The sequence below is a fragment of the Fusarium redolens genome, assembly GCF_020744475.1.
Source record: "Fusarium redolens strain MPI-CAGE-AT-0023 chromosome Unknown BKA55scaffold_2, whole genome shotgun sequence".
NCBI lineage: Eukaryota > Fungi > Ascomycota > Sordariomycetes > Hypocreales > Nectriaceae > Fusarium > Fusarium redolens.
Genome location: NW_025763665.1, coordinates 2246788 through 2257728, shown reverse-complemented (window position 1 = coordinate 2257728; position 10941 = coordinate 2246788). Strand labels below are relative to the sequence as shown.

Below are 10941 nucleotides of genomic sequence, written 5' to 3'. Positions count from 1 at the left end.
AGCACAAGAGATAAAAAATAAATGAAAAGGCAGTCCACAATGATCCTGCGACAAGAGATGTATCTGTTGCACAGCATTGTTATCTATTCGTATTTATAGTAGATAAGATCAAACAATCTGAAACTTACAGTAGGCAGGCAAGCAGGTAGGCAGACATCTGGATGGGAATGTTTGAATGCGGTATTATCCCGAACCTGGGGTCAGTGAAGTTTGTCGCAATGACCATTTAGCACAATATTATACGTCATATTTACCCATAGAAGTACATGGTATCATGGCTGGGTCAAATGTGTAAGTTTCAGCCTGCGACAAGTCAAAGCCAGTGACCTCTGCTGGTATTGGAAATGGGGAACTGCGTAGATAAAAATGGAATTGAACCGAGATGTAGAAACTAGTGCCGCTATCCAAGCGAAACGCTTCAAGTTATTGTAGTTTAACTAGACTCAAATTTGATAGGTATTTATCTTTTTTTCCACCGTCCTCAGAGAATGATGCGGATCGCTGACAAGGATAGTAACCATGAAAGGATGACCAGAGCCCAGAAAATACCTAAGGTACCGAATACTAATAAGGTACTACATACAGGTAGACAGCACAGACCACCGAAAGGAGAACAGAATGGAAAAGGATGATCCTGCCTAGCTAATCAGGCAGCAACCGCGGTCCAGCTCAACGACGCGCCAATGCCAACCACTTTGATCGCGGTCTGGATTCCAACTCGACGCGTCAAATCGCACCAAAGTAACACACAACACCTGCAGATCGCATACTTTGTCAAGTCTGCACAGTCTCTTGCAGCACAATCATCTTGACTTCTCGCATGTCGCGCAGGAGCGCCCGCGCAGTCAAACATGTATATCAAGCAAATCATTATCCAGGGCTTTAAAAGGTACGTGGGTTAGCATTGTTGCGGCCCTCACATTCACCCCCTACCGTTCATTGCTAATGCTGCCATAGCTACAAGGACCAGACTGTAATCGAACCATTCTCCCCAAAGACCAATGTGATCGTCGGTCGCAATGGCTCCGGAAAAAGTAACTTCTTCGCAGCCATTCGCTTTGTTCTGAGCGATGCGTATACGCAAATGAGCCGCGAAGAGCGGCAAGGTCTTCTCCACGAGGGCTCAGGCTCTGCCGTTATGTCGGCCTACGTGGAGATCATCTTTGACAACAGCGACGACCGATTTCCGACCGGCAACAAAGATGTCATCCTGCGCCGCACAATCGGCTTGAAGAAAGATGAATATTCCGTCGATCGAAAGGTTGTCACAAAAGCCGATGTCATGAATCTGCTCGAAGCGGCCGGATTTTCGCGATCAAACCCCTACTACATCGTGCCTCAGGGACGAGTCACCGCCTTGACCAACATGAAAGAGTCCGACAGGCTCAACTTATTAAAAGAGGTAGCGGGAACACAGGTGTACGAAACGCGTCGCGCGGAGTCGCTCAAGATTATGAACGAGACAAACAACAAGAGAGAAAAGATCGACGAACTGCTGGAGTACATCAAGGAAAGGCTTAGCGAGCTCGAGGAAGAAAAGGAAGAACTCAGAGGGTTCCAGGACAAGGACAGAGAGAGACGGTGCCTCGAATACGCCTACTACCACAACATACAGCTCGGGATTCAAGCAAACCTGGACGACCTTGATAACGCTCGGCAAGACGGAATCGATAGTTCTGATACCAACCGAGCAGAGTACACTGAGGGCGAGAAGGCGATATCAAAACTCGATTCAGAAATACACAAGCTGCAGAGAGAAATGGAGCTTCTGCAGATCGAAAGGCGACAACACGAGGAAGATCGGCGCGACGGCGCGAAAACCATGGCCAAGGCCGAGATGAAGGTCAAGAACTTGAGAGAAGGCCAATCTGCACAGGAACAAGCCCGAGCACAACATGCTGCTGAACTTGAGTCCGTGCAGAATGAGATCGCATCCAAGGAACAGCAGCTTTCAGCCATCAACCCGGCTTATAACCAAAAAAAGCAGGAGGAGGACGAAATCCGAAGACAACTGGATCACGCCGAAGCCACACGTAACCGCTTGTTTGCCAAACAGAGCCGTGGTTCTCAGTTCAGAAATAAGTCTGAGCGTGATGCATGGTTGCGGAAAGAGATACATGAACTTGAACTTAACATAAGCACTCAAAAAGCCAACAAAATTGATGCAGATGAAGAAGTAGAAAGGGTCCGCGAATCGATAGCACAGGCAGAGCAAGACGTTGCTGATTTGCGGAATCGCTTGGCCAATTTCAGTGGCGAGAAAACAGCCCTTGAAGAGGAGGTTGGCAAGGCCCGCGACATCATAGACAAGCTCAACGATGAACGAAAGCTTGTTCGTCGCGAGGATGACAAACTCAACTCAGTCATAGCCAATGCTCGGCAGGAGAAGGAGACAGCTGAACGTGAGTTGGCTCACGCAATGGATGGATCGACTGCACGTGGTCTGGCGACGATCCGACGATTGAAGCAAGAGCGAGATATCCCCGGAGCATATGGGACATTGGCGGAACTGCTTGAAGTTAGTGATGCTTACAGACTTCCCGTTGAGCAGATTGCCGGCGCAAGTCTGTTCCACTATGTCGTTAACAACGCAGATACAGCCACCTATCTCGCAGACACCCTTTACAAACAACAGGGAGGCCGAGTGACATTTATGCCTCTCGCCCAACTACGCCCCCGGCAAATTAAGCTTCCCAGGTCTAATGATGCCGTACCTCTCTTAAGCAAGATCAACTATAATGAAGAGTACGAGAAGGCTTTCCAGCAGGTCTTTGGAAAAGCTGTCGTATGTCCGAACCTTACAGTAGCAAGCCAATATGCAAGAAGCCATGGCGTCGACGGCATCACTCCTGAAGGTGACACAACCAATAAGAGGGGTGCTATGACTGGTGGATATATCGACCCTCGAAAGTCGCGCCTACACGCGGTGCAAGCCGTGAATAAATGGAGGGATGAATACGAAAGGTTGTTAGCGCAGTCTCGTGATATCCGAAGACAGACAGAACTCAAGGACCAAGAGATCACAGCTGCTATGTCAGACCTACAAAAGGCCAAGGAAAGACTACGACAGGCTGTCGACGGGTTTGAACCACTGAAGCATGAACTGATCAATAAGTCAAAGCATCTGGAGAAAGAGCTGAGCCACCTCGATGCAGCCATCAAACGTCGAGATGCAGTCGAGAAGAACATGAACAGTTTCTTGGAGGATCTTGCTGCACACGAGGCCGAACTCCGATCCGACTTCAAGAAAACCCTAACCGCCGCTGAAGAACGTCAGCTGGAAGAACTTGGAACAAGCACCCAGGAGCTCCAAAAGCAGTGGAATGAGATCAGCCGAGCCCGGCGTGATCTGGAAAGGCAGAAGCAACTTCTTGAAGTGGACCTTCGCCAAAACCTGCAGATGAAGCTTGATCAACTCAATAGCCAGGCTTTTGAAGACTCGACTGGATCCACGGGTGGTGGGTTAAAAGATGCCCAAAGGGAACTCAAGAAAGCGCAAAAAGCACAGAAAGCCATTGAGGCAAGCCTCCAGGAACTTGAAACCAAAATGGATAATACACAAGCGCGGCTCGAGGAACTGGCAAATGAGAGGGCCCAACTAGAGCAAGCGCAGAGTGAGATATCCGCGAGGATCGAGAGACAGCAGAAGAAGATGGACAGGAGTCTTCGAAAGAAAGCCGTTTTGACAACACAAGCAGCCGAATGTGCTCAGACTATTCGTGACCTAGGTGTGCTTCCAGAAGAAGCTTTTGACAAGTATGAAAACATGGACCCCAATCAAGTAAGTTTTCCCCTGTTCCGACCCAATGAGAAGTGACTAATGTGTCGCCAGGTCTCAACCAAGATCAAGAAGGTGAATGAAGCACTGAAGAAATACAAGCACGTGAACAAGAAAGCCTTTGAACAGTACAACAACTTCACAACTCAACAAGATCAGCTTATGAAACGACGTAAAGAGTTGGATGACTCTCAGGAGTCGATTGAGGTACTCGTTGAGCATCTTGACCGCCGAAAAGACGAGGCAATTGAGCGGACGTTTAAACAAGTTTCCAAGGAATTCACAACTATCTTTGGCAAGTTGGTTCCTGCTGGTCATGGTCGTTTGCTCATTCAACGACGGGCGGATCGTCGTCAAGAGCCCGTCGACGAATCAGACGGAGAGGCACGCGGTGTTGAAAACTACACTGGTGTTGGGATCAGTGTTTCATTCAACTCAAAACACCTCGATGAGCAGCAGAAGATCCAGCAACTCAGCGGTGGTCAGAAGAGTAAGTCATATTGCTCCCTTGCCGTGTCCAGCTACTAATATGAGCAGGTTTATGTGCCCTTTGCCTTATATTCGCCCTCCAGGCTACTGAGAGCAGTCCTATGGTAATTTTTGACGAGGTGGATGCCAATCTGGATGCCCAATATCGTACAGCTGTTGCGGCCCTCCTTGAGTCCATTTCCAAGGAAATTGGTACTCAGTTCATTTGCACCACATTCCGACCTGAGATTGTGCATGTCGCTGACAGATGTTATGGTGTGACGTTCCGTAACAAGACCAGTTCAATCGACTGTGTCAGCACGGAGCAGGCTCTTGAGTTTGTAGAGGGTCAAGCGAAGCCTACTTGAGTGGATACAAATGGGGGACTGTAATCAAAGGGCTTATATGTAAGACTATACCTGGGGGACGATGGACTGGCGTTGGGCGGCTTAAGATTTATTCCTTATGCGATTACGATGAAGTTGAGACTCTCGGCTGTTATTCTTAGGAGGAACAAAATTAGGCGTGAACCTTTTACCAATCCCGGCGAGACGACTAAGTTTCTTGACTCCCAAAATACCCATATGAACATTTTCAGTCATTGCATGAATATGATGGATTTTTCTTTGACCTACTTGATATGGTGCTTTTAGCTTGATACGAGATCATCTCAGCTGAGGGCAAACGTGCAGATTAAACCCAAGTGACATGCTTTGACGTCTTGATTCTTGTGTACAGCAAGTATACATGATAATTATACACGCAGCAACGGCACTGCCAATTCTAACCCAACCTCTATAGCTACCGATCAGTCATCATGTTTCGTACGCCCTTCCAGTAGTCCTTTGGCAACTCCTTTTCCAGCTCCTCACGAGTCAGCCACTTGAACTCGGTGTAGCCAAAGGGGTTATCCTTAAGATCAGCCTGACCAGCCATTATCCTGCCCTTGATGAAGAATGTCTTTTCACCCTTCTTCTGGACGACGCCGTCGGCAGTGATTTTGGGTCGTGAGACGACATGGGCGACTGGCACGCGGCTGACAATCCATGTGTTCATATTGACACCAGCGGCCTGGTCGAGGACTCGCTTGGCGGACTATTGAAAGATTTAGTACTATCCAAGAACCCGGTCCGAACATATCTTACCTCATGAAGATTTTCATCCTTAGGAATCACATCAGCGGGGAAACCCCAACCGTCCTTACCCTTGACCACAAGATACAGGGTTCGATCGAGTTGACGATCCAGTCTTTGAACATCACCCTTGTGATCTGCCTCAGTCACACGATCCGCAGGAGGTTCAACGGGGACAACATCCTCAGGAGCGATAACCTCAGCATCATCACTGACACGCGCCTCAGCGTCCTTGAGCAAGGCCTTGACAATAGTCTCCTGGTTGCTAAGCTCATCGCCAACCTTAAGTTCGTCATCCCACGCCTTGGAACTCTTTCCATTGTAGACACCCAGCTCCTTGGCCACTGTGCCCTTGCGCTCCTGGACCTTGATGTTCCAGTCTAGACGGCGAGCCGTATCAGGCTTGAAGTAAATACTCGTGATAAAAGGGGTGTTGAGACGTTCTTCGAGACGCTTCTGGTAAAAGAAGAAAGCATTCTCAAAAGGATGGAGTTTCCGTGTCACTAGAGGTGGTCGTGTGAGAATTACACCAGAGCGAACGTCGTAGGGCGGCGGAGAGCGAGCGGGTGCAGGAGTAGAGGGATCGGTGGGGGTTTTCGCTACGGCGGCGGCGAGAGATGAGTAGAGCCGTCCTGGGTATCTAGATACAGCAGAAGAGGAAGCGCATCGTGCGCACAGATTAGGAGAAGCTGAGATGTTCTCTGTTAGTTATGAGTCTTGGAGTGGGTTTTGAGGTGATCAATTGTTGGGCATAAAGAGCAGCACAGATTAGGGAATTGTATGGACTCACTAGATAGCACAGCCTGAGCGGCTTTCGAACCCCTGCTTGAAGCTGTCATGCTGTCTATCTTCGCTCCGTGGGTTGTGGCTCCCGACGTTGCGACTAGGTGATCGAAGCTGGACGGTGATATTCAACAGCGACTTCACGAACTTTTCCCGCCTGGATCTGAATGGTACGTACCACGGAGCGACAGGCCCGAGCCCAGTGGAGGGCCCCAACGTCCATGAATTTTTTCCGCCTGAGGCAGCCAGACATTTATCAGTGAAATAAATTTCCTAGGCTCTCTCTTCTCTTCTTCTTTTCTTTTCCTCTCAAGGCACCATTTCCTTATCGTCAAGACCTGTTTCCACCTCCAGAACGTCTCGATCATTTACGTGTGCCGAGAAGAATTCCGCAGTCTTTTTCGCTAGCGGGGCCTGCAAGAAATTTTCTTTATCCTACCGGGTTCTGTTAGATAGATACTGCTGACATGAAATGTCATATCAAGATGGTTTAATATGGATGCGTATTGATTAGACAACCGCTCCCGTGTTCAACGGACTCGTGTCACGTTATGCTTGTATCTATGCCTTACTGGAAACAAACGCCCTATGTGCAGTAAAACCTGGATTGGAGCTGATCACTTGGTCAGCCAAAGGCGACCATTCTCATTGATATTGACCGAACAACAACACAGTTGGCATGCGCCAATGAGAAGGTCATATTAGAACATGAGACTACCTAGTGACATAAGAGCCATATACAAACATGACCCAAACTTACGATATCTGTACACATATCGACCTTCGCGTTGAAACCCGAACTCAACTCCGTTGTGACACCACGCTATCAAAATGCAAAGAATCATGCTCGCCTTTCAAAAGATGCTGGGTATCAAACCACATGGATCCCCTGGATGATGCCTGAACGCCTGCTTAATTGTTTCCCGCCTTGATTCATTCTATCATTAAGCTAAGCAGACAATTCTGCAACTGCTTGAGCAACCTCCATGGTTGCTCTGTTTTCCCATTGCCGACGGGCCTCATCGCTCAACGATGCCGCGCCTTTCACCTCGTCATAAAGCTTTCTTGAAATGTCTCTGTTGATAACCGAGTATTGCTCCGTTGTTAGTTTTCTAGACCGCCAATGTGGTCGTAATGCACCCTTGACAATTTCATTTATGCTGATCTTATCTTCCTGGGTGATGTTGGAGTCTGTTGACGGTTGTTCCTCTTTTTGAGCTGGTACCTCAGATGGGCGGCGTGGCCGTGGTTGTCGTAGTTCCAACGGCCGGCTCTCTGGGAGCTTCGTTGAGCGTGTCTCCGAATCGGGATGGTCATTGCTTGTATGATTTGGGGAATAGTTTGCATTGGGTCTGATTGGACGTGTCTCCGAGTCGCTGTGGTCACGATTTGAACGAGTAGGCGAATAATTCGCGGGGGCGTAACGAGGTTGAATAGTACTGCTGAGCGAGAGTGTTGGTGAAGTTGGTCGGCCGTTGAAGTTTGGCATAGGAGGAGGGGTAAGAGAAAGAGCCCGGGGGCTACTGTAAGTTGATGGGGATGGAGATATCGCCGGTGAGAGGGCTGGGGATGAGGCCTCTGGTGCATGCCGCCACCCATTGGTAGTCATGGTTTCGTCCTCAGACATGATACTAGGCTCAAGTTCTTTCAGTAGCGACGAAACCAAGGGAGGGTCGATACTACTATGGTCGACGATACCGTTTCTGGATGACGATCCATTGGGGGCAGCTCTGGTTGATGAGGGCCCAGCTGGCGCAGGAGAAGATACGGAGCTTGAACCTTCACCATTTTGGGTGGGCAAGCGACGTGTTCGGGGCCGCTTGAGCTTCCTTTCAGGTTCTTGAACAGGTTCGCGAGGAGACGCAGTCACAGACCGTGCTTTGCGCTTGCGAGAAGTGGTGCTGGGTTCCTCTGTTTCGCGAGCGCGTTCCAAAGCACCCCAAGCTCGTCTTTCGTCAGCCGTTTCTTGTACTGGCTCTGGTGCGGACTGAAGCCGTTCGCTGATAGCAGAAGGTATGTTGTTTATAAATACATCACGAGCGCCCAGACGGCGGGCAATGTCCATCCTTTGCTGCCAACGTTCGAGTTCGCGTCGCCCGAGTTCCTGGAATCTCCTGTATTGCTCTAGTTCCTCATCTTCATCATCGTGATTGTCCAAATCCAAGTCGCTCATCTCGTAGAATCGCCCAGAGAACTGGCCCCAGGCGCCTTGCCACTCAACATTTCGAGCTTGTCGCCGGGCTCGCCTTAATCGTTCTCGAGTTCGTACATGGTAACCACGAACGTTTCGGGGGTTAGGACGCCGCACGTATGGAGGACGAGGAGATTGTTCACCAGATTCAGCGGTCCTTGGCTCTTCCACAAGTTGAAAAAGGTGAGAGCACTCCATACAATACCAGTCACCGTCCGGAATGGCTTCGAGACCTATACAATGTGTGTGGTAGGCCGCGTCGCAGCTATCGCACAGGAGAAGAACATCCTCTCTCTCTGAAGAGTTGCAAATAGGACATGGGTTGCCTTGTTCCTCTTCTTCTTCGTCTTCGGGGTTTTCGCCAAGCCACTGTCTTACATCGAATTCAGCAACCTGTTTTTTATCTTGGACATCGTATTTCGAAATGGCGGTTCCTGAGAAAAGAAAGTGTTAGCGGATGAACACACGTGAAGTCAGAGGATAAGCTTCCAACGTACCATCGACCCCGTTGTATACTCGAACTGAATGGAAGGGATTACGACAAATTGGACATGTGTTTGTCTTTTGCGCCCAGGAACGAATGCACGCATCATGAATAATGTGATTACATCCGTCAAGTGACGCAACTATGTTCAGATGATTGGAGTCATTCTCAAGAACATCCGAGGCTGTAGAGGTTGTGGCAGGAACAGGCGCGGACTCGGGTGCGGGTGCGGATGCGGGCTCGCCGCCAGAAACACCACCAGCAGCATCACTCGCAGCTGCAGTGAGGGCAGCTGGAGCTTGGAGGGCAGCCGAGGGTCGGGGCAGAGGATCCAGGCATATGATGCACTGTTCCGCTTCAGACATGATGTCGAAATTGATAACACAGATCGTATCTTGATGAAAACATGTAAAATAAGATCGAGTGAAATAAAGTCGAGGCGAGCGGTCGATTCGAGCAGGCGGTGATGATGGTAAAAGGGAATGATCGATTAGGCGGGATGGCTCGTTTTGGGGGGGGCAAAGTACCGTAACTTAGCAGGCTGGCTTAGGTTGACACCCGAATGGTGATGCATTAGTGGACAGGAGCCCTGCAGGCAAAGGCAAAGGAAAATAAGAGGAAGAGTTCCAGCTCCAGTGGAATGGATGTTTTCAAGGAGCCTGGTAGGGACGTGATCGGGGCCAATGAGCGCTCTTCCGTCCTGGATCAGCGCCACGCCTGGAAGAAATAAATGTTAGATTATGTGCCTGCAGAGCAAAACAAATGCACGGTGGGGAGAGACCCTGATGACGGATGACTCTTGGTCGCGTCAGGCTTGATTACCTAGAGGGAATCCAATGTATAGTAGGCAAGGAGGTAGGTTAGTATTTTGAACACAGGCGCCTTAGGACGTATAAGGTACCTAGGCAAGTAGGTAATTCTCAATACCTTCTGTGTCCTTTCTATACTATTCGTACGCTGTGTGGAATATCACCGTGACTTCTGCACTTCGACTTCCCCTCATCTGTTTTCTGAGCCCCGGACTTCAGAGCTCAAATGGCGTCTTTTTTTTGTTACAAGCTGGCGCGACTGACTGTGAGTGCAGGGTCCTAAGTTAGCTCTATTTACAGTGAGTGGACAGGGGTAGGATGCACAAGACCGTAGTCGGTCAGCTCTTTACCAGACAGATTATTTTAATAACTCAACATTGAAAGAGGTATCTCATGAATAGCAAAGAAAGAAAGAAGTGTAGGTATTTTAACTGTATGCAAGTATAGTCACTAAGGTAAACTGTGTTGAATTCGGCTTGAGGGTGAATTTCAACACCTGCCAAGACACAACGGAGCTTGACTGTATACAAATAGCGTAATAAAAGAACTGAAATATATCAACTGATATGGAAGCTGAATCCCGTGGAAAGAACGAATCTCAGGAACGAGTCAATATATCCGACGTAAACTTATCAAAGGAGAATTCGACTCAGAGTAGTGCTTCAAACCAAGGAGACTGGCGAGTGACTGCACAACAACGCAACATCTTTAGTGAATAAAAATTACCCCTAGACACTGTCTAGGGTGGTAGTATCTTGAGTGACATTTGAATGATCAAAACTGGTGCGGCAGGCACCCAAATTTAATGTAATACAGAAACCTAGAAAGATATGATGAAAACTTGCCCTGGCCCATGCTCTCGAGTCCCATCCCACAGACCAGACTGACGACCAGATCTCGGAATAAGACACTGTCCGTGTTCAGTATGGCTTTCACTTATCACACTGACCTCCACAACAAGTTTTGCTTAGCTGCTTCGACAAAGTCCCAGTGTATCAGCCGGAGGTGTTCACCGCTGAAAACCGGATGAATCATATCTCTGCCCCAACATGTGTCTCTTGTAAGTTATGTCTTTTCAAGAGTTTAGAAGTTTAGACTATAGATAACGATGGGTTCCCATCAAGGTTGTATTATGGGGTTTAGGAGACTTCGAACAGTTAGGCTAATCCGAGGCGGGAAGAGATATCGCGGCTCAGGCACCTCGAGATGGAATCGGATGAGGCATGAATGTTGTCGAATCGGCTCTACTTGAAGAAGAATATTCTACAACACTTGTGAGCCCCACTGTAAGTAGC

General features: G+C 48.8%; 3 protein-coding genes across 3 annotated transcripts; 1 reads left to right on the top strand and 2 right to left on the bottom strand.

Annotated features, from left to right (window-relative positions):
- Positions 1-851: 851 nt before the first annotated feature.
- BKA55DRAFT_589768 (RecF/RecN/SMC) lies at positions 852-4614 on the top strand (the record flags this gene model as incomplete). The annotated part of the gene is made up of 4 exons (XM_046194996.1): positions 852-889; positions 958-3781; positions 3833-4268; positions 4316-4614. The coding sequence occupies 4 exons, from the start codon at positions 852-854 to the stop codon at positions 4612-4614; spliced, it is 3597 nt and encodes a 1198-aa protein (XP_046055171.1).
- A 257-nt stretch (positions 4615-4871) lies between these two features.
- On the bottom strand, positions 4872-6318 carry BKA55DRAFT_555344 (39S mitochondrial ribosomal protein L46-domain-containing protein). Its single transcript, XM_046191631.1, has 3 exons — positions 6170-6318; positions 5392-6068; positions 4872-5341 (listed from the first exon to the last, which is right to left on the bottom strand). Exons 1-3 carry the CDS (start codon positions 6216-6218, stop codon positions 5048-5050), a joined length of 1020 nt encoding a protein of 339 aa, XP_046055170.1. The 5' UTR covers positions 6219-6318; the 3' UTR covers positions 4872-5047.
- A 793-nt stretch (positions 6319-7111) lies between these two features.
- Positions 7112-9202, bottom strand: BKA55DRAFT_500452 (uncharacterized protein; the record flags this gene model as incomplete). The annotated part of the gene is made up of 2 exons (XM_046186754.1): positions 7112-8787; positions 8851-9202. The coding sequence occupies 2 exons, from the start codon at positions 9200-9202 to the stop codon at positions 7112-7114; spliced, it is 2028 nt and encodes a 675-aa protein (XP_046055169.1).
- Positions 9203-10941: the final 1739 nt, after the last annotated feature.